This window comes from Sinocyclocheilus rhinocerous, unplaced genomic scaffold, assembly GCF_001515625.1.
Source record: "Sinocyclocheilus rhinocerous isolate Xijiao unplaced genomic scaffold, SAMN03320098_v1.1 scaffold113, whole genome shotgun sequence".
NCBI lineage: Eukaryota > Metazoa > Chordata > Actinopteri > Cypriniformes > Cyprinidae > Sinocyclocheilus > Sinocyclocheilus rhinocerous.
The window spans coordinates 2,460,417-2,488,254 of NW_015646846.1; the positions used below are offsets into that span (position 1 = coordinate 2,460,417).

Consider the following 27,838-nt stretch of genomic DNA (forward strand, 5'->3'; position numbering starts at 1 on the left):
AGCCTATTAAGAGTTTTGAAAATGCACTTGTTTGTGAAAAAAACTAAAATATGAACAGAAACAGGCTACATTTCTCCAAACGCATTCTAAGTCATCACCGTCTCGACACAAAAGTGCGCTATGGTTAGTATTATCAAAGAATACACGGACACGTCTTTTAAGATTGATTCTCGTGATGTGTGATTCTGCACGCGCTCTTACGCAGCCATTATGCTCTGTGTGTCGTCATTCCGGATGAGCCAATCACAGATCACATTCCCAGTCCCGACATCGTTGCGTCATACATATTAACCCGGCGAACCCGGACAGCATCTCAGACTCACCGGGTCGAGCTGATAACTTTGGTTTTGTTAAAATAGACCAGATAAGAAAAAGGAGGAGAAATTAACTTATTTAAGAACGACGGATCTGTCAGAAGTAGTTCATAAGAGGCATCTAAAGGCATTTACTCGGTCTCCCTTTTAAGCTACATCATACTTGGCGAGGCTGTATTTATTTATTTATTTTATTATTATTATTATCGTTAATTTTATTTAAAAGTTGAGTTCTGTGGAAAAACGAGGGAAAAAGGCGAAGTTTCAACTGAGTCAACGTACGTCGAGACGTCATCCAACATTTGACAAGACGTGATGGAGGGCGGAAAGGTAAGGGGAAAAACGATTTTTTTCTTCTCAAAATGCAAAAACACAGGAGATACGCCTTAACAAAATATTATGTGTTTAATATTTGTCTGTAATGGTATTTCTGTAAGTTCAGTGAAATAGTTTTCTAAATGTCAGTCAGTTACTAGCCGCATAACCTCGCGAGCCTTCATGTCGAGCTCCAAAAAGTTGACAAAATAGTTGAGTAACAAAAATAAGCCCATACCACACGTTGAGAGCCGTCACATGGGTAACGAAGTTGTGATGAGCACATAACAATGTGCTACAGTTTCCTAAAAACTGGTAGGTGTTGATCGTAGTTAGTCAGTCAAAGCCGGGAACTCGTTTGTTTAAAAAGAAAGGCTGTGTCTAAAAACCCTATTAAGCTGCCTACATAGACAGCATTTTTGGGCATCGTAGGCGCGTTTTCTGGCTATGTCTATATAGCACAATGAGCTGCCTGTGTAGACAGCATCTTTATGTGTCAGTGGTGGCGCCTGTGAGGCCCTAAAGTGCTGTATTTGTAGGTAGCACACTGGGTTTTAAGACACAGCCAGAGAATCGTGGCGTACGTGCCCACTTTAATCCATCAGTGGCCAGCTCTTTTCTTTTCTTTTCTTTTCTTTAGTAAGTTTCAATTTAAAGTACTTTGTTGGCATTTTTGGGTTTACATACAATGTTGCCATTTATTACAATATTACACAAAGCAAAAATATACAATATACTATTCTCTATATAAGTTATTTGTTTGGTTATATCATCATTATGATTAGAATTATGATGGAGTTTTGGTATGTGTGTGCATACTACACTTAGATGCTTATATATATTTACAATAATGTGGTTTATATATTTAATTGGATTGTGTATATATATTAGTATGACTGCATTTTCTTAACTAAATTTACCTTAGAATTCACCTTAAAATGGATAATTATGTTTTAATTGGAAAGCTCCAGCTCTAGTTTTATTTTGGGCGCCATCCAAACTAGTGACTAATACTGCTAGTGCTAGAGACTCATACGTGACTAGTAAGCTGTTATACATGGCTAACCTAACCACAGCTGCATGATGATCACCCATGATAGCTCAAGTGTCTTTCAGATTTCCTGAGCTCGACTTTACATGATGTTGTGGGTTTTATTTAGTCTTTTATCACGAAAGACAGAAGCAAACCATAAAAACAAACATTTGGGATGTTTTAGAGTTTAAGATGAGTGAACTTCACTGGTTTTCTGCTAAATATAGTGTGGTTGATATAAGATTCTTAAGTTAAATTAGACCTGAAGTATTAAAAAAAAAACAGCTTTGTGTTATGCTGTTGCTGCATTTATTCTAGTGTTTGGTTTATGTGCTGGGAACGATGGAGATGTCCCTAGGGAGAGGACAGCTACAGCTGGCTTCAAGCTAGGGAATGCTTAACATAACACTGCCAGTGAGGTCGTGTTCTTGACCCATTCCCAGCACACTGCCTAGTGTTGTGCCTGTGTTGTACTAAAAAAAAAAACAGCTTTGTGTTATGCTGTTGCTGCATTTATTCTAGTGTTTGGTTCATGTGCTGGGAACGATGGAGATGTCCCTAGGGAGAGGACAGCTACAGCTGGCTTCAAGCTAGGGAATGCTTAACATAACACTGCCAGTGAGGTCGTGTTCTTGACCCATTCCCAGCACACTGCCTAGTGTTGTGCCTGTGTTGTACTACAGGGCGCTTCATTCAACATGCACACTTGTGTACCTCTCTAATGCCAGAGAAACATGCACACGCATTGTTGGTTGTTAAGACAACCCTCGTGCTTAGTCTTTTCATACCAAACCGGCTTCTGATATTAAACATGTGCGAAGAATGTGTGCTTGACAGGAATGTTTTAGATATTATGACTGATCATAAAACAGGTTCAGACATTTAAAGTACATTTATCACTGTGTATTGTATGAGTAGACAACAGTGCTACACCTGTCACTAACCTGTCAGGTTTTAGTATTTGTGTAGGACAACTTTGTCATTCTCTCACTTTTTAATTTCCCTTTTTACTTTATAAGGAAATTGGTTTCATACAGACTTTCAAGGCACAATTGTCATATCTAATGATCTACAATGAATTCTAGTAAACTTTAGATAACCAAGCAAATATTTAATGACTAAATGATTACTTCAAAGTAGAGATGGAAAGATAAAATGAAAAACTGAGCATTTCTAAATTAATTTCGTTCATTTAAGTGGTCCTTCCACCACTCACTGAACCACATATTATTGGCTGCGAAGGATAAAACCAACCAGATAAAGGCATCTGAGTTAGACAGACATTCATTTGAGACATGCATTGATGTCTTTACCATCATATACTCTGTACGAAGGCAGTGTTTTTCAGATTTCAGATATGGTTCAAAACATGTTATTTTGTCTAATCACTTCAAAATGGTAGGTGTACAGTTGACCTGTACTATATCAAGCAGAACTGACAAGCTTTTAGAGGAAATCTCGATTTGCAATTACAGCTGAGCACCAGGACGGCCGCAAAATCTGGTAGCCTAATTGGGGGCAGGTGTACAGTTGACCTGTACTATATCAAGCAGAACTGACAAGCTTTTAGAGGAAATCTCGATTTGCAAAGAGACATTTGAAGCATTTGATTAGGGAGGATTAAACCTAAAGCAAACTGTCAGAAGACATAATTCTATTTTGCTTTCTCAAGTCAGGCTGCTTTTCTTTTCTTATTCACCCCTGCATGACTGCGTATCTTGTATGTACTTCCCTGTTAATGTAATTTCAGCCTAATTGGCGCTAATAAAGGGATTTCTAAGCAGAATCAGATTATGCAATGATAGAATCCCAGTGAGGTAATTTATTTCCTTGAAAAATCAAGGGGCGAATCGGTGCTGAGCTGTAATTGCTAATGCCAGACGTTTGAAAGAGAGGGCAGAGTTTTTGTTTGAGGTCATTTACTGTAGGTTACATAATATTGTTTGTAATACAGCAGTGCTAAATCCTAGCGGGGCCCCGTTCCAGTGAAGGATAGCATTGTTAGCACTGTAAAATTTCAGAAACTTATGTGTTGCAGTGTGTAAAAGCAATTTAGTGTAGTTGTGAGTGGCTTATGTGAAATCATGATATTAGTGGAGTGACTCCCAGACTTTACAGAACTAGAGGCTGGCAGATAGATGCTGCTTGAGAAAGAGGACGTGCCAGTCTTTGTCTTTGTTGCAGAGTAAGCTCTTCTCCTTGAGTACGAACCAGACAGCTTCTCGTCTCGTTCACCATTCATTGGCTCCAAACGTATTTGGACACTTAATTCAACAAAAAATGTCTAAATGCCACTAACGGAATGCCAAACCCAAGTGGCCAAACCCATTTCTCAGATCTAACCTTCCTTTTCACTGAGTAGTCCCAGTTGATTTTAGTGATTATTAGTGACAAGTCAGTTCCCCTGAAGTTAACACCATTCATCAAGTTTGGCGACCAGAAAGTGTCCTAATACTTTAAACAGCACATTTATTGTTTCATTGTTTTAAACACTTTTGCTTCCTTTAAGTAAGGAAGCAAATCACCCTAAAGAGGTTTATTTTGCGATAACAACTGGCTGGATATACATTATCCCGCTTAATACACAGCTACTTCCCAAATAAGTAATTGGACACAAAATATTGATTTGAGTTGAAATGTTTTATTTGTTCAAAAAACTCCAAACTTTTAACCCAGACGAATGAACAAGTTCAAACTAGACGAGCATAGGGTGTGTTATACAGGGCCTGTCATTAATAAACCATTAAATAAATAGAGGAATAAATGGGTAAACTGATTGAAAAGTCAGTTAGTTCAAGCACAGACAATGATTGTCCAATTATATGGTTAAACTGATACAAAAAAATTAGCTTGATTTGAAGTTTTGATGGGAATCATGGTGCCCTAGTTGGTACTGTTTCTTACAAATTAAAATTGGAAGAACAAACAAAGCTTGTCGGTAGGTGCAATCAAATAAGTTATGTTGGCTATAGGGATATGCCCGTATCAAATTTTCATGTTGCGATTAATTGCTAATGCTTTTATTACGGTATACGGTATTATCACGGTATTGAAATTAAGTTTAAAAAAAAGTGCTGTCATAATACAGTATAATAGGTTTAATAACTTTTTTCTCATAACAAAAATAACTGAACATTTAAATGCAATAAAGCAATACAGAAAAATGTACAAAGTTAAAAGTTTTACACAGATTAAAGTGCAAAAGAACTATAAAGACCAATAGGTATCACTTTACAATAAGACCTCATTAGTTAACCTTAGTTAATGCATTAACATTCACAAAGAGCAAAAGCTACATTTGCTACAGAAGTTATTAATCCTTGTTTAAAAAATACAAGTCTTAGTTCATGCATTTTAACAACATGTTATTAAATATTCGAATACCTAAGATTAATGAATGTTCAGAAGAATTTTTCATTGGCAGTTTATGTTAACTAATGAATTAACTAATGTTAACTAATGAAGCCCTAATGTAAAGTGTGACCGAACAATAAAGAATCAAAACACTTTCAAACAATAGCTAGGGCATGTTGTAGTCCAGATTAAAATGTAAAAAAAGTTTGAAAATAAATAGCCTATTAAGTCTAAATATGTAAGTATTTGGCGCTGTGATGAACATCATAGCAAATACACAAATCTGAATGGCTGTTTAAATCATTTAAACACGATTCAGAAACAGAAAGTAGTGCAGCTGCTTTGTTTACAGGGTTTCCGGGGTAACGGCTGCATTTAAATGAATTATTATTATTACTATTATTATTATTATTATTTCTGCAGTTTAGCGCCATCTGCTGTCAGAGAGTGAAAGTGCGCTTTCATCCAGAGCGTCTCTCACATGTTCCGCCATGTGCTTCTCGTCCGCGCTTGTTTACATCAGAGTGCGCACGCATCTTTCATGCAGCATACGGCGGTGTTGTGCATTTTGACCAGTTTATGGGAAAAGTATTCTTAAAATGCATTCAAAATTCTGAATAATTTGTAATATACAATTATTCGCAATATTTAAAAGTGCCCACGATAACAATATCGTGCATATTCATTACCGTGATATATCGCATTACCGAATACCGGCACAAGTCTAGTTGGCTATAATTGCATTTCTAGCGAAATCCTGCACTGTGTGCTGTACTGTGTGCTTTCTAAGAACAAGTGTGTTTAATGTCATTCTCATTACAGTACGTCATTGTGAGGTAGATATGTTTATGTTATCTTGGCTTTATTTTAATGGTACTTTTTCTTTTTATCATATTCAATTAAATACGATTTTTTAAAGATACTTTTTTTTGTTTGTTTAACTAAGGATGCAGATCCTCACACCATTGGTTTTTAAGGTTAATGAGGCTATAAAGTAAGAAAACTTCCAGTAGCGTGTTGCTGTTGTAAAGGTGTTAATCTTTAGTTTAATAGTTATTGCACATAGTTTATGATGTGTATTAATCCTGGGTGACTTATATACAGACATGAATACACCTACGTTGACACACAATTTTGAGGAGGGTAAAATTAAACAAAACAAAAAAAAACCCCAGAAATTATTTGTATTTTTGTAATTTTGTTTATTTATTTCCCTAAAATACATTGAAAAGGACACACATAAAAACAGAAAATAAAATAATTCAAAGTAATAAAGCCCAGTATCAGCCATAGTACAGAATCTAAGGCTTTCAGTGTTTAAAGCAATGTAAAGATCAGCTCAAATTTGTTACGTAACTCTCAGAGGCTCTGTAACTCTGCAGTGAATAGCGAGGTTTATTTGCATGCTAGTTTGGTTGCTACGACAGAGCTGGCGTACAATTGCCTGTTGAGGAAATTTTTGTTTGCATTTTTCTACAGGAAGTCACCAAGTTATTTTGCCTCTACTGCTCATATAATGATGACATTTATGAAAGTCCTTTTTATTCTTATTGTTTGAACAGTGGAAAAAGTCCTAAACTTCCCCTAACCTAAATGTAATATGCTTACACACAATGAAATAAACCCTAAGCCAAAATATGTGTCCAAGTCAACTGTCAGTGTGTGCTATCAGCAGAAGGGTGTGACTGTTTACGGTGTGAGCTGCATAAATTCAGGATGACGAAGCAAAAAATATCATTACATAAATGTGTTAATGTAACTTTTACAAAATTGTCCAATCACAACACACATACAATATATTTCATGGAGAGGGTCAGGCCAACTTTATATATCTGTTTGATCTGTGTTTATGTAGTTAAAAGGGTTACACTGTGTAACTAGGCATGTCTGCCTAGTTACACACTGCATAGTAATATAGGGTAAAGGCAGGAATCTCAAGAGGAATGTTTCATAGCCAAACCTACACCCTCCCCTCAAGTAAGACACAAGTCAAATCTTCCATATTTAGAGGTTTCATCTTTCTTAAAGAGGCCCTCATCCCTGAATTTGTTCTGAGTTGTGTTCGCTATCAGAACTAATGTTTTAGCAGCAGGAAGGATGTAGTTAACTTCTGAGGGAAGTCGGCTGTGCCGAGGCTACTGTTTATTGCATTTTCATTTGTGCAGACTACTGGTCAACATGTTCTTGTGTGCGATTTTGACTTACATTTTAAAGTGCGCCTATTATGGATTTTTGAAAATGTAACTTTCATGCAGTGTGTAACACAGCTCTAAGTGAATGAAAACATCCTGCAAAGCTTTAAATCTGAAAGTGCACCGTGTATAAAGTTATTGTCTCTCAAAAGAAAGAGTCGACTCTGAATCATTGAAACGAGTCGTTTTTAAAGTCCCCCTGTGGTGAAAATCAAGTTTATGTTGTTTATTTGTCTATGTGGTGTTTTTAATATGCTTTTAGACAAACCATGTGCCAATCCATTTATCAACACCATTGCTGAGTATTTTCTCCTTAAAGTCGGCATGAAACGGAAGTTGCGATTGTATTTTCTTCTCTACTGTGATGTATATCCGAGTGAAACGGCATCTGAAATGAGTGGGCGGGACTTGATTTCGTCCTTCGGGAATTGATTGGATCGTTGGAAGCTGGGGCGTTGACAACAAAATGGAGGCAGATCTGAATGCCAGTTTGCAGTTAGTGGTGGGGGATTTCTTTCCACTGGATTCACAGCCGACACCCAAGCATGAATAAATGTTTTATTTATTAAGGATGAAGACGACGATCAACGGCACAAAACATGCCTAAACAGCGCGAGAGAGAGAGACTGCCTGAATGACTCCGCGCGTCCTCCATCAGGTTAAGTCATATTCATGAAAAAAATTCGTTTGCAATGTCCTAAGAGTAATGTTGTCGTAATATCCTAATATCTTTTCAGTGTTTAGGGGTAACATACTCCCTCATGACTGGTGTCATTGCTATAAAGTGAAGCATCAGCTTCAGCTTTTCCCCCTGTCGTTTCCCAGCGTTTACCCCTCACGTCACTAGCTCCGCCCTTGCGCCATAGCTCGTGACCGGAAGAGTAGAGGAGTTGTTTTGAGGGTGAGGGGAGGTTAACGTTTTTGATTAAAGATTACGAGGGCACATGAATTTTTTTAAAATAATGAAGTGCACGGATAAATTATTTATAATAAACACTACAGTATTCCATTAAAAAATAAGAATTTTCAATTTTGATTTCAAGGTGACTTTAAAACTGTAGTTTCCCAAAGGCAGTCACAGAAACTCGGTTTGAAACAGCCTTTTTTTTTTGCTACGTCACAAAATTCAATAACCAATTGTGTCAAGGGATCCTATCCTTAGCATATCATTAAATGTGCTGCAAAGCAGAGGGTCTAGTGAGAAGGCAGCCAGGTTAATCCGGTAACATTTATATTTTTTCTGTAGATGTTTCGCTAACTGTTAATATTTCCCCCTATTTTCACGATGTCATGTGCTGTTAGCGCTTATTTATTTGTATTTAGAACCGCTAACTTGAAAAATAACCCGCGGCAGCAGTGTAAAGGTAGCCCGGAGTCAGACGCACCTTTCCCGCATTAACATCCGCACATCACACGCGTATGATCGCGGGCGCGATTTGGAAGCACAAACTTGCCTGCATTTGAGTCTTCAAGGCATTTTGAGGACACAACAACGTCAAGTAAGTAACTTTAAAGAATGTTACAGTATCCACTGTAGTTGTCCGCTAGTAAAAACAGTTTTATCAGTCATTATCCATGTACGAACTATCGCAAACAGATAATGTTACCTCACGAAGTTAGCCATCAGTCTCCTTGCTTACGTTGAGCATACCAGCGTATTTCTGGTTCAAACACATATGGCTTAATTAAACCAATATTTCCACTTGCCATTGTATCGCGTTTACTACAGTTCATTTAGTGTATCAGGAGGCGCTGGCTCATGGCTGGCTGGTGTGTGACTGAGTGGAGGCGGGGCTAATTTGCGTATTCATAGATCCGCGTATAGTAAATGAGGCAAGGGTGTAGAGTTGCATTCAAGCTATTTTAAGGCATGAGAAATGTATTTTCACAAGAAAGAAACATTTAAATATGTAATTTTGATGATCAAAGATGAGTTTTAAAGGATAACATTTTTGACTACAGGGTGACTTTAAGATAACATTTTTGACTACAGGGGGACTTTAAAATGAATCCCAAGCCGTTTCATGTTGAAGTCAACATGAAACATTAGCATATTGCCCGCCCACTTGGTCTTTTCGCGTTGGCCTGAATAAAAAAATACAAAATGTTTGCCACTAGGTGCCGCTTTTGGAGCGGTAAAATAGCTGTTTTCCCGGTAAAGCTGTACACAAAGCAGCACTGTGCTCACAAACGCTGCTTTATCAGGCATTACAGGCATGATGAAATGAAAATGAGACCAATCGGACCAATCACCGCAGATTAGAGTCACGCAAAGGAGGGGTTTGGAAAAATGAATCATTGAGCGAATCGTTTGGGAGTCGTTGAGCAAATAAGGTAAAAATAAATGCATATTATAAGACAATGGAAGTGTTTTTTGACCTTGCATGCATGTCAACCTGTTGTTGGGGATTCACAAAACCAAAATATGAACCTTTCATTACCCATAATAGGGGACACTTTAAACTACTCAATGAATATTTAAAAATCTCCTAGAGGTATTGTGTTTGTGTGTATTTGGCTTCCTGTTTCAGGGCTGGTTAAACAGCATAGTCGTGAACTCCATGAACTGCAGCCTCTGTACACAATAGAGGGTGACACGGGAGTGGATTTTCAAACTCTCCCGTCCCACTCCCACAAAAAAAAATCCCGTCCCGTCCCAATCCCACGAAAAAAACTGGGGGAAAATGTCTTCCCGTCCCAATGCCGGAAGAATGACTTCCATTCCCTCCCACTCCCATGTTGTGTTTTTTTTGGCCAGAATCGGTCAGTTACAGTAAAAAAAAATACAGTACAGATCACAGCATGCCCACTTTAGCTGAATACAAATCCAAAAGTTTTTTGTTATTTTATTGAACTGAAAGCCAGCTTAAACAATGCACAGTGTGCATTGCACACACATTAAATTTCATGTAAACCCCATAACATATACCAGGGCCACACACATTAGAGGGTGACACGGGAGTGGATTTTCAAACTCTCCCGTCCCACTCCCACAAAAAAAAATCCCGTCCCGTCCCAATCCCACGAAAAAAACTGGGGGAAAATGTCTTCCCGTCCCAATGCCGGAAGAATGACTTCCATTCCCTCCCACTCCCATGTTGTGTTTTTTTTGGCCAGAATCGGTCAGTTACAGTAAAAAAAAATACAGTACAGATCACAGCATGCCCACTTTAGCTGAATACAAATCCAAAAGTTTTTTGTTATTTTATTGAACTGAAAGCCAGCTTAAACAATGCACAGTGTGCATTGCACACACATTAAATTTCATGTAAATCATCCATGCTAACACACACGTTTTCTATTAGATTTTTTTCATTTGAAAGTAGACATGTCACTCTCTATAGATTTATTTTTCATACACGGAGTTTGGAAGTTTCTCGCTCAAGTTCACATGACCGAGACGGCAGAAAGCGCATCCTGTTTGCTTTAATTATTTTACAGAAGCCCTACGTTTAGTTGTTATTCTTATTTTACAGAAGCCCTACGTTTCGTTGTTATTCTGAGTGCACACAAATAAACGTAGAGTCTTTACAGATTCAAAAGATGTATTACTTTTATCTGTATGACCAAAAATTACGGAGTATTTTAAGAGCAGGTGAGCGCATCCGGCGCCTCCATCTGTCCTGCTGCGAGCGAGCTGCTGTTCAGCTTCCACACAGACACTTCAATACAATAGCGCACATTTCTGTAGGTTAACATTAGATTGAGCGGCCATCGAAGTTGTTACTACATACATCTTTCAGTTGATAAGCCATATTTTAGGTCGATGAATGATAGGCGAGCGTTTGGATTTCCTGCCCGATGTACTCTATTACCACATAGACCAGCCGTTAACGGTCTGTCTGTCACGGACTGTGTACGTCATTCACTTAACCAGCCACACCAAAGCAAACAGGAGAAGAGCATAAAGAGACAGGGCAACTAGAATTGAGTTCAAAATTAAAATATACAGTTTATAGTTTATTTATATAAAAGGTATATTTGTGTATAAAGTTGGGTATCATAGTGTTATTACGATTCCCGGTCCCGCCCACTCCTGCTCACATTTTTTTCTGTCCCGTCCCAATCACGTGATTAATAGTGATTTTGTTTCCCATCCCGCGGGATTCCCGTGACCCGCGAAATTCCAGAAAAAATGTCAGCCTCTAGTACACAAGGTGAAGTTGTGTCCACTTCCTGCCCCTTTTAAGCTCTTGCGTCTTGTGCAGAAGGGTGTATGCGTGTGTGCAAATGAAAGAAGTGGTATCAAAACTGGTATCTTTCTCATCGCCGACTGTCTGTTTATAAAGGAGGAATGCAACACTGAAAAATTTTCAAAATGGAGATCTGTTTACAGTCTCATCTAGCATGCTAAATGCTAGCTCAAATAAGAACAGCTTGACATTTAAAGATCTTTTTAGAGTTGTTTTAGCTTATTGAGTGAATCAACAAACCAGAGACCTTTTACAGATTCCATCATAATATTTAGAGACAACTCTTAATTCTTTTGTAGTTTGACTTCCATAAAAGGAATAAAAAAAGTGTAGAACCTGTTGATGCTGTTTCATGCATGTTTGAGTAAAATTTATTCTAAGGAGTGCTTGAGGCTCTGTATGACTTCTGTATGTATCAGTGATGTATTTGGTGACAGTATTTGGGCTTAAGTTCGTCATTAGACATTCATATTTGGGAAGCTGTTAATGGCTTGACTTATGGGTCAAGTGGCTTTTAAAACCGTGAACTAAACAACAAGCTTTAGATGATTTTGTTTTAAAGCTGTGGATGGGTAACCATGTGGAAAAAAATGTCCCTCCCATATCCTCTCTGTGTGAATAATCCAATCCAGTGATTTCTGAAATAACATGAACCCAAACAATGACGATGATGCCTTCAGAGGAGAAGAGAGTTTACACAAACCCATTCTTTATAGGGGCGGATTAAACCAAAAATTCTTCTCTAAGTTGTCCAGTAGACTTGCATGAGTCTTTCACAAGTTCAGGCTCAGTCTTTGTAGTCCGCAGGAACAGTTTGTTTCAGGTCAAGAGGCACAGCCTCGCTCTGATGTAATTTCACCCAAACTTGGGTAGATAATGTTGAAACAAATATAGTAAGAGGTTGAATCATGTGAAGCCTCTCATGTCCCAGTCACATTTCGCCTCTAGACACAGAAAAAAACTAGGTAATTATATATATAACAAGAAGATAAAGGCAATTTTTTGTACCTGAAGACTTTTTGCACTGACACTTATTTTCATGACAGTTCAGTTTTCATAGTAATTAATTTATATGCTTAATTTAATGAAAATAATGTTAAATCATAATTGTAAAAATAATCTTACTGGTACATAAAATGTTTTTTCTCTTATTCTTATTTATTATTTTATTAAAATATAATATGATTCACTCAGGATTGACTATGTAGCATTGCATTACTGCAATATTAGCACACTATTCTATTTTAATGAGCTTTCAGTTCCCTTTCACCTTCAAGATTTCCTGTGTTGCAGACAGATTTCATCACATTTTGTCCAGTCATTTTCAAACCAGTCAGTCTGAAAACAAATATACTTCAGCTTGGGCTTTTTTCTTAGGAATGAGTAAAGTGATTTATTCTCTGATCACTTCCCTGAGAATTATTGAAATATATCTTCCAAACCTGCAGAAAAATAAACAAAACCTTTCTGGAAGTCATCTGTGCGAGTGAATACTTCTGTTGTATTGAAAGAGAAGGAAATGCTTGTCATTTTGCGTAGCACTTATCTTCAAAAATCATCTAAAATGTTACAATTCAGAATTCTTTTGGGAATAGAAATGTAAATATGTTTGGGTTGTGTTTCTTTTTTTACCTTTCAGACAAAAGACTGTCATAAACTTTATGATTGTTACAGTTTTTATCATCTGCGCAGTAGCCTAGCAGTTAGCACAGGTTGGCTAAAATGTGTTTAATTTTTGAGGAAGAACAGAATTAAAACAGGCTCTACAGCTACCCTGACACTTATCAGAATGTCAAACAATAGGTCACCACACCTCTGAGAATAGTTCTGTTTATTACAGTCAGGTCTGACCAATCTTTGCTTTTGTCCTGAGGTTATTAGAGCTCTGTTGGACAATGGGACGCGATGGAGATTCAATGCAATTCATTGTGTAGCAAAAAAATGACTCGTTTTGTTTTATTCTTCCCTCAACAGCAACTGACCTTCCCGCTGATGCTGACTGTTGGGACGGCTGTGATCGGCTCCCTTCAGTTCGGCTACAACACAGGTGTCATCAATGCCCCGCAAAAGGTGAGTGACAAGCACATACTCACGCATGCGCAAACTCTTTATTGTTCACCCTGATGTCCCAGGTGTGTCCTTGGACTTTGACATTATCGAAACGCTGCCCTTTTCACTCAGTCATGTACTGCTGCAGCTGTTTCCAAATCCCTGTCTGTCAGTGGACACACACACACATACACTCTCACATCAACATAACACAAATGCCTCCTGTACAACTCCAGGAGGACTGCAGAGTTGCTCTATACATCTCCTCGGGGAGATTTTGCCTTTCATCTACATATTATGAGGCAATTTACATTTGTTAAATAATAAGTGACTAAATTCCTATCAAATATACATTAAATATGCTCTCTGTTCTGGTACAGGGTGTAGGTCATGTCTCACACATAGCACAGCTTGTTCAGACATGTGTGTTGAACTAGGGGCCAGGCTTTGCTTATGTGAATGAAGCTTTTCTGGCTTTTAAACACTATATGGAGTGTATAGATTCTATATTTTCACTATATACTCACACTCCTCTTCCTGTCTAGAGAAAACAGAAATTGACTCATTAATACCTACCGTAAAGAAAAAAATGTGTATGTGTGTCTACGTGTATGTATGTATATATATATATATATATATATATATATATAAATACTATTACTGTACTGTACTATTTTAATATATTTAAAAATGTAATTCATTCCTGAGATGTAAAAGCTGAAGTTTCATCAGCCATTACTCCAGTCTTCAGTGTCACAACATGATACTTTTATTTTAAAATACTGATTTAGTGCTCAAGAAACAAGATTTCTTATTAGCACTGCTGAAAATAGTTGTGCTATCTAATATTTAATATCAATACCATTTCAGTTTTCAACTTTTTGAAAAAGTTCAAAAACTTATTTTTTTAATTATTAGTATTAGATTTGTATTGGATTAGATTGCCATCTAACGCTCACTTAAAGTTAATCTTTAAAATGCTAATAATTTAGTAACTGTTTAATCTTTGGCAAATCATGAAATTAATACCCATTTTATGTACTGTACATTATAATGTTGTGTTGCCTAGATTGACTTGTAGCATATAATTTTAGCATTTGATTTTCATTTTTATGGTTTTTCTTCATTTAGACAAAATAGAGTATGATTTTAACATTGGCCATTTATCTGCCTATTGTTATCAGGCAGAGTTTTATTATCATAGACAGTGTTTCAACTACTTAAATACCACCAGACTCTGTACATACTGGCCTCTGGCAAAGAAGGGTGTGTTTGCTTTCACTGTTTGTGTTTCTGATGGTTGTAACAATAGTTTTAGCACGTGAGATTGGGCTGTGCTGAGGCCTTAATAGGAGTAACGTGTGTGGGTGTGGGTCTGACGCAGACCCTCTCCATAAATAATCACTTTGATAAGATTACTGCACCCTCAAGGGCTTGTTGTCCGCACTGCACTCACAAATCACTAAAATTATACAGTGTTATAATGCATTATCTAGCGCAAAACTCCTCTATGAATAGACTGTAATATTTGTGACCAGGTGGATCTTTGCTGCACTCCTCAGTGCGGGAGTTCATTCACATAATCAATCATTAAAGGTCCTGATCAACCTGGTCAAATGAAAACTGTTATCGGTTTCTCACCCGCATCTTTCCAAACCCATTTGACTTTCTTTTTTCATCCAATGGCAGTTGATTGGGACTGTGGACAGCTGTGTTCAGCATTTACTTTAACTAAACATGGTTTTTAAAGACTATTGTTTTAAGAGATTATTTGATAAGCAGTTTAGCCCCTCATATGAAAAAAAGAGGACATTTAGTAGAAGTAATAGGCTTGTGTAATAACTAATATCGCTTCCTATGTGCATGTGTCTAGCAGTGATTCTATAAAAACAAACACCACGGTGTTGTGTAACAGGTTTGTATAATGACGGGTCAAACCCAGAGGCACATGACTTTAACCGTGCACGATATTTATGTGATGCTGATGCACTGAAGGGCTTTCTGCATGCCTAAGGTGTCAGACAGCTGATGACAAGAAAGGAGAGACAGTAAGTAGTCGCAGAGAACTGGTTTCCTAACCTTAACACGTCAACAGATCATACAGAACAAACTTTATTTTTTCCCCTTTATAACACAGCTTGAATCTTATTGGGTGACATTCCTCTGATCGCTACAACAGACAGTCTGTGTTTATCAACAAACACTTCACACAGAGATCTCAGAGAAACCTGACTCCCTCTGTGGGTTTCAGTTTTCATTACAAAACCATGTTACCTAATACTAAACGAGACAGTGAGCCACCTGCTGCACAGAATTGCTCATTACAACATAAATCACAAGCACCCAGAGCAGATTGGTGATATTAAATTATTAGTTTCAATTTTAGTAATTATAATAACCCTGGTAATAAGTGACTGTATTTGTGTTGTAGATCATTGAGGCCTTCTACAATGAGACATGGACTGATCGATATAATGACAACATCCCTAAAACAACCATGACTACCTTGTGGTCTCTGTCTGTGGCCATCTTCTCTGTGGGCGGCATTATTGGATCCTTCTCCGTCGGGCTGTTTGTTAACCGCTTTGGAAGGTGAAATACAGTTGTAGCCATTGATATTTTTTTAACATTATGGCACCACCATCTTTTACATTATTTAATTCCTTGTATACTATTCAGTCCTTGTTTCTGATGGTAATTGGATGATTTTAATGTTTGATTATAAAACTCTTCCTATTTTTCTCATTTCAGGAGGAACTCCATGCTCATGGCTAATGTCCTGGCTTTCATCGCTGCAGCACTGATGGGCTTCTCTAAGATGGGGGCATCCTGGGAGATGCTCATTAGTGGACGGTTTGTGGTGGGCCTTTACTCTGGTCTGTCCACTGGTTTTGTGCCCATGTATGTGGGTGAAGTGGCCCCCACAGCCCTCAGAGGAGCCCTGGGCACCCTTCACCAGCTGGGCATCGTTATTGGCATCCTCATGGCTCAGGTACATACATACTCAGGACATTTTTGCCGTTTCAGTCACCATTTGGCTATTTCTCCATATTTATGTGCTGCTTTGTGTATTGTAGATCTTTGGTATGGAAGCAATCATGGGAAATGCCACCATGTGGCCATTCCTCCTTGGCTTCACCTTCATCCCAGCCCTGCTGCAGTGCTGTTTACTGCCCTTCTGCCCCGAGAGCCCTCGATTTCTCCTCATCATCCGCAACGAGGAAAACAAAGCCAAAGCAGGTGAGCACGGACCCACATCACCTAAACATTCCCATTTATCCAGCGCAGGAGTGTTTTCATCAATGTAAACATGTTTTCATGTGCCTTTAGTGCTTAAAAAGCTGCGCGGGATGACGGATGTGAGTGCAGACATGCAGGAGATGAAGGAGGAGAGCAGACAGATGATGAGAGAGAAGAAAGTGACCATTCCTGAACTGTTCCGCTCTCCGCTCTACCGACAGCCCATGGTTATAGCCATCATGCTGCAGCTGTCCCAGCAGCTTTCTGGAATCAATGCTGTGAGTACCTTCATGCACACGCGTTTACAGGTTAAACAAAGACAAACCTTAGACCTTTACCTTTACTGTTTTTATATAAACTCGATTTTATTTTGAACTCAAACCCTAACTGGTGCTAACATTGTTGTTTAGGTATTCTACTACTCTACAAAGATCTTTGAGAAGGCAGGTGTGCAGCAGCCAGTTTATGCCACTATTGGAGCAGGAGTTGTCAACACAGCTTTCACTGTAGTGTCGGTGAGTATCAGTATGCAAACAGACATGAGCACGAACCTAACAGAACCATTGCTGTTACTGTAGTAATAATTATATATAATAATCAATTATGTTATTCATCTCAAAATGACCAAATATTATCTATCACTAGTGTGCACTGTATATACAATATAGAGTATTTATTTTGCATAATATTAATATGATTTGTTATTGTTATGCAGCTGTTTGTAGTTGAGCGAGCGGGCCGCAGGTCTCTGCACCTCTTGGGACTGCTGGGAATGGCCGGATCTGCTGTACTGATGACCATCGCTCTTGCCTTGCTGGTATGCAAATAATATATATTTACTTAAATGGCAGGGCATCTGTGTTTAAAGTTTTTAATCATTCAGAATGTCATCCTTGTGGACCGAAGGTTTACAATATATTTGATCTGACGGCATTATTGCCCATCTCTCTAACAGGAAAAGTACGACTGGATGTCCTACATGAGCATCGTAGCAATCTTTGCATTCGTGGCCTTCTTTGAGATCGGACCGGGCCCCATCCCATGGTTCATTGTGGCTGAGCTGTTCAGTCAGGGCCCAAGACCCTCTGCATTTGCTGTTGCTGGATTCTCCAACTGGACAGCGAACTTTATCGTGGGCATGTGCTTTCAGTATGTCGAGGTAAGAGGCCAGTGAGAATTATATGAAGGAAGTGGACACATTTGTTTTGGCTGGTTTAACTTTATTCTCTCTGTCTTTCTTGTGCTTTAACAGGAGCTCTGTGGGGCGTATGTGTTCGTCATCTTCACCGTATTTTTACTGTGCTTCTTTGTCTTCACCTACTTCAAAGTCCCAGAGACCAAGGGCCGGACGTTCGATGAAATCTCTGCCGGTTTCCGCCAGGCAGCGTCAGGTGCTGAGAAGCACTTGCCCGAGGAGCTCAACAGCCTGGGGGCGGACTCTCAACTTTAAACCCCTCCTCTAACCCCGCCTCCCTCACCTGGTCACTCTTCTGCACGCAACTACTGAGGAGAAGGGGTCAGCGGGCTGTCAATCAAACATTTCCCCCCTTCTCACGGCTGCACTCACCTCTTAGTCCCCCCGCGCTCCCCAATGGCTTCACACGGCCAGCCGAACTGCAGCTGCTGGATGCCAGACACCGGGTTTGAAAGGCAGGGTGTAAGAGTAGTCATCATATTCCTTCTATAAGAAAGATGATCGTTTTAAGACATGTTTGAGGTGTCGTATTTTGCGTTGGAATTGCTTTGGCTAGGTTTTAGGTTTTTAAATCTACCTTAACTGTTACTTCTGCTGTGCTATGAGAGTAAAAAATCGCCGGAGGTCACGGGGTCACTCCTGATCGAGCCGCTACGCTCTTGATGTCAGAAATACACATGCCAAATGTACGCTGACTGACAATTCAATACTGTATTCCAGATAACTGTATCTCATTTAAACAAAAAATTATATATATATATATATATATATAAGTGAGGTTCCCTGTGCAAAGCAGGTGGTCACGTTGGTTATGTTGACGGAAGTTAGCCTATTTTCAGGCGTTGCGTAATATCAGTGCGCCTGCTGCACCCATGGTACGGCAGTAAAGTTCCTTGATTACTACGCTGGAGCCATATCAGCCTAGAAAATTGCAACTTTTGGTTAGGCCGTTCATCCACACGCAAACGCAGCATCAGGTTACTGAAACCGAACATTTTTGAAAACACCTGCCAGGGTGAAGAATACCTGTGTACGTGTAGACATGGTCTTAGCTCAGAGGTTTCCAAAAAGTGGTTCTGATTAATCAAACACACCTGATTCAGTTTACTAGATAAAACTCCAAGAACTGAAATTGGTGTTATTTTGGAGATGTCTATAATAACCACTGCTTTAGCTTCCACCTTTTAGAGCTGCAGAAATCAAGACCCTCATGAAAAGTAGGTTGAACAATTTAATTTCTAAATCAGCAAAGCAAATTAATTCTGGCAGTGTTGTGCAGTGAAGTGTCAGCCTCTCATAACAAAGCATTTGTGAGGGTGTGCTGAAATTCTCTGGTCAGCCAAAGATGAATGAAACTGGATTCCTCTCATTGTTTTGGATATGTATAGATGTGTCCACACAAGGGACTGCAAAGGCAAAACAACTGAAAAGTGTGGGTAAAAAATGATTACCACCCTTTTAATTTCATATTATATACAGCTGCATGTGATTAAGATAATGTGTATGTGTCATGTCACACATGCATATGAAAAAAGTGTTTTTTTTTGCATGTAAAAAGAAAAAAAGGCATGGCAGGTTGAATTTGAAGTCAAATTAAAATTGATCCAGGTCTAAAATATATGTTGCTGAATTGCCAGCGTATAAAACCATACAAATGATTTGAATCAAGTGTAGCCATGAATTATTAAATGACGCATAGAAAGATCAGTGCAGTGCTATACATGCAAATCTGCATGAAAATGTCTCTGCATGAAAAAACCTCATGCATTAATATTTGCATTCACACCATATCATGTACCATCTCAAATTTATTTAAAAAAATCCTATTTCTCACAAAATAATATCAAATAATATGACAGAAACTTCATGTAAACTTGCCAAATTAACATCAGAGCTCAATTTAGCTAGATGACAAATGTAGAAGGATGCCAAAATAAAATAATAAATCAAATAGGACAAATCAAATATTTATACCTTTCAAGTGTGCATTTGAGAACACTGCAAAAACTGCATCATGAAGCACATACATACAAATAAGAGGACAAGAGAATTATATAATCTGGGATGCTCAAGAGCACTTTGGTTTGAAAACCCAAAACCTGAGTTTGACTCCAGTCCTCCCCCGTCCCGCAGAGGAGACGTACACCATCTGACATTTCTAGTACCCATCTATACTCATCATCCGGAGCTGCTCAAAGAAAACAGCATTGTTACATATGGACATATCAAAAACAATCAACTATTATAAGCTTCTTAAGAGGTATATGGTTCAGTGATGATGTGAATAAACACATTTTTAGAACCATCTATTATTACATAACACAATATCGAAGATAAAACAATTGCAAAAGGCAGAGCAAAATAACACAAATGCTGCTTTATGGTAATTCTAGCTAAGCATGACACTTTTTGTCCTTCATTTGGCTTTATAAACCATATTTACGGTCACACACAATATAAGCCTGCCCTTCATATGAAAAAAAAAAATAATTACAACTGTCCATTCAAAACTGTATAAACAACCAAAAATGTACATCTTTTCATTAACAAAAATGTCCTATCAGCACTTGAATATCAATGTTTGAGGAACGCAAACTGAAATATTTTTTTGAATCTAAATTCTGGTATCAGTCGGAACATTCATGTGTGGTTTTTTGGTATTCATACATTAGGAAGCTGTCTGAATCATTCTTTAAGAGTTCAGTGCATTTGAGCTTTACATTTTATTTATTTTTTTTGCATAGAGTAGACCAAAGCTGAAGAGGCCAAATCCTTTCCTCTCAGGCGAGTGAAGGTTCTCCGTGAACTCTGAAGCGATACACACAGGTGTATTCCAGATGACCCCAGTTACTCAAGATCCTCAGCTCTGTCATGCTGTAGACGTCTAACGCTTCCTGTAGCCGAGAAAACAGGAAGAATTAAAAAAAAAAATTTTTTGGGATAAATTTTACAAAATCATATCTAGGTCATACCTAGGTACACCAAAAATGCATATGTATTTTTATAAACATATATAATTAATTTATTTGTAAATATAAAATGCATAGAAAATTATACCTATATTAGTAACTTGTTTTGCCCCGATTATTATTATTAATGTGTCCAGACATTTTATTATTGTTAATCAATAATACAATTATTTTATTTAAATCAGCATACATACACACTACTGCTCAAAAAATTGGGGTAAGATTTCTTTTTAAAGTAATTCATACTTTTATTCAACAAGGATGCATTAAATTGATCAAAAGTGATAATGAAGACATTTATAATGTTATAAATAAGTTCTGTTCCAAATAAATGCTGTTCTTTTAAGCTTTCTATTCTTTAAAGAACCCTAAAAAATGTATCACGGTTTACACAAAAGAATTATTAAGCACCACGACTGTATTAAGCACCACAAGAAATTTCTTGAGCAGCAAATCAGTGTTATTTTAAATTTTTTAATTAAAATAATATTTCACAATATTACTGTATTATTGCATTTTTTGAAAAAAAAAAAACATCTTAAAGTTTCCAAACTTCTAAACAGTAATGTATTTATTAAATACAGGAATACAACATATACTACCATGATATGATGATGATGAAATTGTCTATTTTGACTCACCGGAAGCTTGAAAGTCTGAATGGGCTCTCCATCCTGGTCATATGTAAATGTCCCGAGCAACTTTCCGTCTTCAGTCTCATTAGACATACCCTGAACACAGAACAAGCGAGGAATCTCAAAGCTGTTGTTTTATCATTATTACGCAGAAACCCCCCCCCCATTGAAATATCAACTCACATAGACAGCAAAATCCTTAGGCGCGCTGTCAACGCGGCCCGTCGGCGAGAGCTCTTTGGGAAGGTGTTCGAGTGTCACATGGGTGATTCTTACTGGGTAAGACAGTGCGATTACCAGAAAACCCTGGGAGCCTCGGAATGCCCAACACTTCCCGGGATACAGCTCCGGCTACAACACACACACACGGAAGCTTAGAGAGTCAGATCAGTGTCTATGTGACAGTGTTTGTGCGATTTGTTACCTGTATAACAGTCCGAGGGCTTTCTGAATGATACCACAGAGGAATGCCGAATAAACTCAAACACGCAGATCTGGTCTTATACGTCTCTGAGCAACGAGTGTTGAGCACACTGGCACCTACACAAACACACACACTTAGTCGTGTGTCCAGTAAAGTCACATATATACAGAAGTCTCTTATGTTCACCAAGGCTGCATTCATTTTAACAAAAATACAGTAAAAATGTCATATTGTGTAATATTATTACAGTTTAAAAGAACTGTTTTCTGTTTTTGAATATATTTTGAAATGTTATTTATTCCTGTGATACACACACACACACACACACACACACACACACACAGTCTGGTTTGCTATCCTTGTGGGCGCTCCATAGGCGTAATGGTTTTTCTACTGTACAGACCGTATATTCTATTGCCCTACACCAACCCTACCCCTAAACCTACCCCTCACAGGAAACTTTGTGCATTTTTAGATTTTCAAAAAACTTCATTCTGTGTGATTTATTAGCTTGTTTACCCGTGGGGACCTCAATTTAGGGCCCCAACGTGACACGAGTCCCCACAAGTCTGTGTGTATTCAGGTTTAAGTCCCCACCAGAATAGAAAAACAGGTACACACACACACACACATACTTAATAAACAAGGGAAATTAGTACCAGAAGATTCCAAGGCATAGTCCGCCATTCCAATCCCATCTGCCCTGTACAGACTAATTGCCCTGTGGACGATTTCTTTCACATCCTGTTACACATACAAAAATTCGCATTAAAAGGCATCATGAATTCAACTTCAAACTAAGACTAAAACTCAAAAACACTCTTTTCTTTTGGCATCCCAGCACACACAGACACACACTTGTATAGTGGCGGCTCCGACTCCTTCCTGTTGCAGCGTCTCTCCCACGGTCCTCCAGACATCTCTGCTGCTCTCTTTCTCATGCACTAGCTTGTCTAGTATCCGTTTCTCCAGATCCTCCAGCGCCCTCTGCAGCTCGGGACGGAGCACTATGGTTGACTCCAATGAGCTTGGATCTTTCAGGTGTTTTATTAGCCAATCGGAGAGCTCTGCTCTCAGCTGTAGAGGAAATGACATCATTAGTTGAATAATAAGTAATCGCAATCATCACATCAAAGGAATTCACTAAAATGTGCTAAAAGCATGCTTACGTTGTTGTTGAGAGTGTCTTGTGCATCAACTCTTTCCTTGAGGAGACCTTGGGCCGACTGAAGGTTTGAGATGCTGGACTTCAGATTAGAAATCTGCTGCTCGTGTTCAGCCTCAGCACTATTGAATATTAAACATATTTCATCACCGGATGAAATAATGACGCAACATGCAAAACAACATTAAACAGTCCACAAAATCAAAGTAAAAAACTGACTTCCTCATTTGATCATTCATAGACTTCAGATCAGTTTGCATCATCTAGGAGACAAGCACAAAAACACAGTTACTGTAGGTGGATGACACCATTTCCTGTTTTGTGTTTTGTTGCTATGACAGAAGAAACCGAGGTGGTAGAAAGGAAGAAGGAACGTTTCGTTCTTCACCTCAGATTTGACCTTCTGTCGCACGCTCTCCATCTTCAGCAGTTCGAGGTCTCTCTGAGATAACAGACAAAAAGAAAGAAATTGGGACACTTCCTCTTCAACAGACAGACATACTGTACATGATAGTGCTTAGATTTGAATTACCATCAGGTTTGCCTCCGTTTCATGCAAGCTGGCGATCTCATCTTTCAAATGAGACAGGCTGGCATGTTGGAGATGATCCTAAAGAGCAAAAAGTGCATTTAATAAAATAGTAATAAATAATTTAAGAGAAATATGCGATAACTATGTATGATGCAGGACCTTTTTGAGGTCTAACTGTACTGGAGAAGATCTACTCACATCAACAGCTTCTTTCACTGGTCTATCTGTGTGTTTAACAGATGGAGCCCTGGAAACAACCTCACGAGGAGGAGAACGAGACGCAAACGGGAACCAGTACCATATTCCTGCAACACAATGTTAGGTAATTGGATATTAATGTTAATTACTCATATATTCAGACATGAACATGCATAAGCATTTTTTACAGCTACATGTACTGTATACAGTCTTAAAGGTTCTTGTGTGCAAAGTGGGTTATCTTGAAATACATAGGTTTCGTTTTTGATATTTTAAGAGTCACTATCTGCTGTCTCACCAAAAATGAGAAAGATGAGAAGGAGGACCAGAAGTATAGCCTTTCTCATATCTGCTGTGCATCTAAAGAGAGAGAAAGAGGAAACGTGATCATGTGTAAATATAAATGTTCTTCAAAAAAAAAATTTTCATTAACAGAAAGAAGCTGCTAAAATATTTTACAGCTGAGCGCATCTAGAAATTAATCTAATTCACTTAATTCCTTTAAGTTTTTAATAATTTCCAAGACTTTTCCAGACCTGGAAATCACAACTATTCTCTATTCCTTAAGGCTTAGTCTGTGAGACTCAGTAAAGTGTTTTGAGCTTGCTATGTTTTTTTGTAATTAAAAAAATTATTGATGTTGATCTAGACAATAAAAAGGTTCTTATAAAGGTTAAGGTGCATGAAAGTTACAGTGAATTATTAGATAACTATCATACATATTCGTAAGGCCACACATTTCGTAATTAGGACACACACACACACACACACACAGAGCACTGTACCTGCTGAGCAGAAACACATTGATCAGAGACAGTCGAGAGGTCAGGCTGTACCATGAACTTCCCAGCCACCAGTAGAACATAACCAGAGCCTGAGCTGCGACACACACATGAGCACATGACTATAGCAGGGGGGAAAAAGCCTGATTGTTCATGTTAGTGGGGTGAAGGGAGGGTTTATACATTTAATACCTGGGGAGTGAAACACGTCCCACACGACAAAGGCTGGTTCAGCTACAGTCTGGGCAGAACCTGGAGAAAAGGGAAAATAAAGAGTAGAGTTTTTACAACCTTCTTTGCTTGACCATTCATAAAAAAAGACCAGCCCAACCAACCAGCCAGTGATTTTTCCCCCCATTTATAAAATGTGTAATGCACACTTACTAGGGTTTGATTTTGTGGGTTGTTCATAATGCTCCTCAGCTGAGGAATATCCAGAGGAGAATCCTTGAGTAGCAAAGCGCATGCCTGCAACCCAGAGACAGTGAGATGAAATGCATATACAAAAAGAATTACATTTTGTAATATAAAATAATAAATAATAAATAAAAAAATATTTTTTATAAAATATTATTTATATATACATTATACATAATTATTCTATATACATATAGGATACTATATATCATATTCTTATCTCATATGTAATGTAATATATATGTTATTAATATTATTATTTATAATAAATGTAACATTTAAAAACATAAATATAATTGTATTTATGAATTCATTTGTTTGTTTGTTTGCAGGTCATGTGTGTGCAGATACCAACCATTCTCATTCTCAGTGGCAGTGAATTCACTGCGCTGCCCAAAAAGTGTCTGACTCACGCTGCTTGCGCGACTTGAATTGCAGGAAACACTGCCTGTGCTCTTGCGACCGGTCCTCTTCTTGAAGATCCTGCAGGAAAGCCTCTGTATCAGGTGAAAATGCACATGCAAACTATCTTTATGATGTACTGAGAGCTCCTGCAAATACAAACACACCTGGTTGGGCTCTCTTTATAAGAGATGTGACCGGTGGATCCAGTGGAGCTCGTGCTGGCAGCGTCATCATCAGGGAAGGAGGACGGCCCTTTGGGCACTAACCTTGTGCTTCGCCTTGACATCTCTGCAGAACACATGAAGATATACATTGTGTAGAAAGTACTTTAACTTATTAGTGGTGACTGATAAACCAAACATCACTATGACTAGTACTACTGCTCATACTGTATACATGCGCATTAAATGCAGTGTTAATGCAGACTCACTGCTCACAGGAAACCAAGAAAACATTGTGAATCAGATCACCAAGATGAGAAACATCACAATAAATGTGACACTTAATAAGACGCTCTCCACAGCTTGTCATTGCAGTCACAAAGTGTAGTGTGATACTGATCTTTGCGTAATTCCTAATCTCAAACAGCAGGCTCCTCCCGTGCAGGGTGACGAAGCTTTTAGCAGCAGATTATGTGAAGGAGAACACGTGGAGCAAATTCTCAGGCCATGGACCTCCAGTTCCCCTTCAGTCAGTTACAATAAGTCCCTTTAGTTGGATAATCTCAACAACAGACTGCACTTTACACTTTAATTAGCTAGGAATCCACCTTTCTGTGCAGATGGAGAAATACAAACACTCATTCGGTGCTCCTGACGCCTATTTGTTTTAATACAGCATTCATGATTCGTAATGAAAGCACCTATTCTTTTTTCCCTACAAATCCTTAAGCCTGATTGAGCTAATACTCTCACGCAGCATTAAAAACATGCCTGCAACATTTACAAACTACTCAATGGCCAATGCTGGGGGGAAAACACTAAGATGAGACACGATGCAAAGCATGACCAAGTTTATACGGCAATCCGAATGTTATCAGTATCTCTGTCAGAACCTATACACTTCAAATGAGCCACAGACGCTTTCAGTGACGCAAAATAGAAACTATTGATTGAGAACTGAAGTATTATTCACGCCGACTTTAGAGGCTGTTTGATGCAACATGTCCAGTGCGTTTAAAACTAAATCCCCATCTTCAGCTAATAATCCCTCTAACAGCTTTTTTAAACTGACAGCGCTGTCTCGGCAGCTCAGCTGTGTTCATTAAATTCATCATCTCATTTATTTCTTGATTTTTTTAATTACATGATTAACATGTTTTCTGTTAACTGGGGAACCTGTAAATATATTTGTATTCTTCTCTCTTCATGTAATATTTGCAAATTATATATATATATATATATATATATATATTTTTTTTTTTTCCAAAATAGAACTGGGTTGGAAAATAACATTTAGCAGGTATAAGTGTCTGCCATTTATTCTTAATGCTTGTTGGCAATCTGTGGACTTCCATCAGCGACTCTTGACAAAAGAAATTAAGGCCTCGTGTTGTGTGCCGTCACTTTGGTACAGATATATTAAGTGCTTGAGTGGATGTGGTTCGACACCGGAAATTAAAAAGCATGCAATCATGCCTGAAGGACTTTTGAAGAGCAATGAAAGGTGTGTAGAAGACCTTTGAAGACTCAGCTTAGAGAAATTACATTGTACGTTTTATGCTAAACGCTAGCTTCACGTTGCATTGGGAGTTTAAAAACGGAAAAAAATAGCCATTCACACAGACTGCATTTAAAAACATATGAGACGCAGTGAAAAGGAATAAACCTCGACATATTCGTGACGTGTTTTCTAAAAGTTTAAACTGTTTTAAAGGGATAGTTCACCCAAAAATGAACATTTGATGTTTATCTGCTTACCCCCAGGGCATCCAAGATGTAGGTGACTTTGTTTCTTCAGTAGAACACAAATGATGATTTTTAACACAGACCGTTGCAGTCTATCAGTCGTATAATGCATGGCAATGGTAACAAAATCTATGAGAGTAAAAAAAACATGCACAGACAAATCCAAATTAAACCCTGCGGCTCGTGACGACACATTGATGTCCTAAGACACGAAACGATCGGTTTGTGCCAGAAACCGAACAGTATTTATATCATTTTTTACCTCTAATACAGCACTATGTCCAACTGTCTTTGGGCGCGCGCACGGCATCCGGTGCGTGAGTTGTGTACGCGCTCTGGCGTAGTTTACGCAAGTGCCGGAAGTGATTTCTCGCGCGTATACGTCACTCATTGTTTACACAGTGCAGTCATTGTAGGTACGACGGCTAATCAAAATGGTACTTACTTGCGCTTATCCGGATTGTTCAAACTGACTTAAAACTAAAAGATTACGTTCTCTCGCGCGAACTCATTTGGGAG

At 38.3% G+C, this 27,838-nt stretch overlaps 2 protein-coding genes and 1 long non-coding RNA gene across 3 annotated transcripts; 2 read left to right on the top strand and 1 right to left on the bottom strand.

Moving 5' to 3' along the window:
• Positions 1-300: 300 nt before the first annotated feature.
• Positions 301-18,659, top strand: LOC107708165 (solute carrier family 2, facilitated glucose transporter member 1-like). The gene is made up of 10 exons (XM_016512330.1): positions 301-644; positions 13,376-13,471; positions 15,882-16,042; positions 16,202-16,442; positions 16,528-16,690; positions 16,781-16,968; positions 17,101-17,205; positions 17,406-17,507; positions 17,646-17,849; positions 17,943-18,659. Exons 1-10 carry the CDS (start codon positions 630-632, stop codon positions 18,138-18,140), a joined length of 1,473 nt encoding a protein of 490 aa, XP_016367816.1. The 5' UTR covers positions 301-629; the 3' UTR covers positions 18,141-18,659.
• Positions 18,660-19,026: 367 nt separating this feature from the next.
• On the top strand, positions 19,027-25,443 carry LOC107708166 (uncharacterized). Its single transcript, XR_001636334.1, has 3 exons — positions 19,027-19,102; positions 23,850-23,932; positions 25,340-25,443. It is a non-coding gene; the product is annotated as an uncharacterized LOC107708166 (long non-coding RNA).
• LOC107708164 (SUN domain-containing protein 2-like) lies at positions 20,543-26,252 on the bottom strand. Its single transcript, XM_016512329.1, has 18 exons — positions 25,843-26,252; positions 25,577-25,700; positions 25,363-25,490; positions 24,975-25,058; positions 24,783-24,842; positions 24,594-24,687; positions 24,107-24,168; positions 23,809-23,915; positions 23,611-23,688; positions 23,467-23,520; positions 23,298-23,341; positions 23,083-23,200; positions 22,772-22,990; positions 22,573-22,657; positions 21,914-22,029; positions 21,673-21,840; positions 21,496-21,585; positions 20,543-20,779 (listed from the first exon to the last, which is right to left on the bottom strand). The coding sequence occupies exons 1-18, from the start codon at positions 25,865-25,867 to the stop codon at positions 20,666-20,668; spliced, it is 1,770 nt and encodes a 589-aa protein (XP_016367815.1). The 5' UTR covers positions 25,868-26,252; the 3' UTR covers positions 20,543-20,665.
• Between the last annotated feature and the right edge of the window lie 1,586 nt (positions 26,253-27,838).

Coding starts and splice junctions, on each gene's coding strand:
- LOC107708164 (XM_016512329.1), bottom strand. CDS start 25,867: ATGTTTTCTTGGTTTCCTGTGAGCA. Junction 24,688..24,782: donor GGACGTGTTTCACTCCCCAG/GTATTAAATGTA, acceptor TGTGTGTCGCAG/CTCAGGCTCTGGTTATGTTC. Junction 23,521..23,610: donor AAACGGAGGCAAACCTGATG/GTAATTCAAATC, acceptor CTGTTATCTCAG/AGAGACCTCGAACTGCTGAA.
- LOC107708165 (XM_016512330.1), top strand. Junction 13,472..15,881: donor TCATCAATGCCCCGCAAAAG/GTGAGTGACAAG, acceptor TTTGTGTTGTAG/ATCATTGAGGCCTTCTACAA. Junction 17,508..17,645: donor CCATCGCTCTTGCCTTGCTG/GTATGCAAATAA, acceptor TCTCTCTAACAG/GAAAAGTACGACTGGATGTC.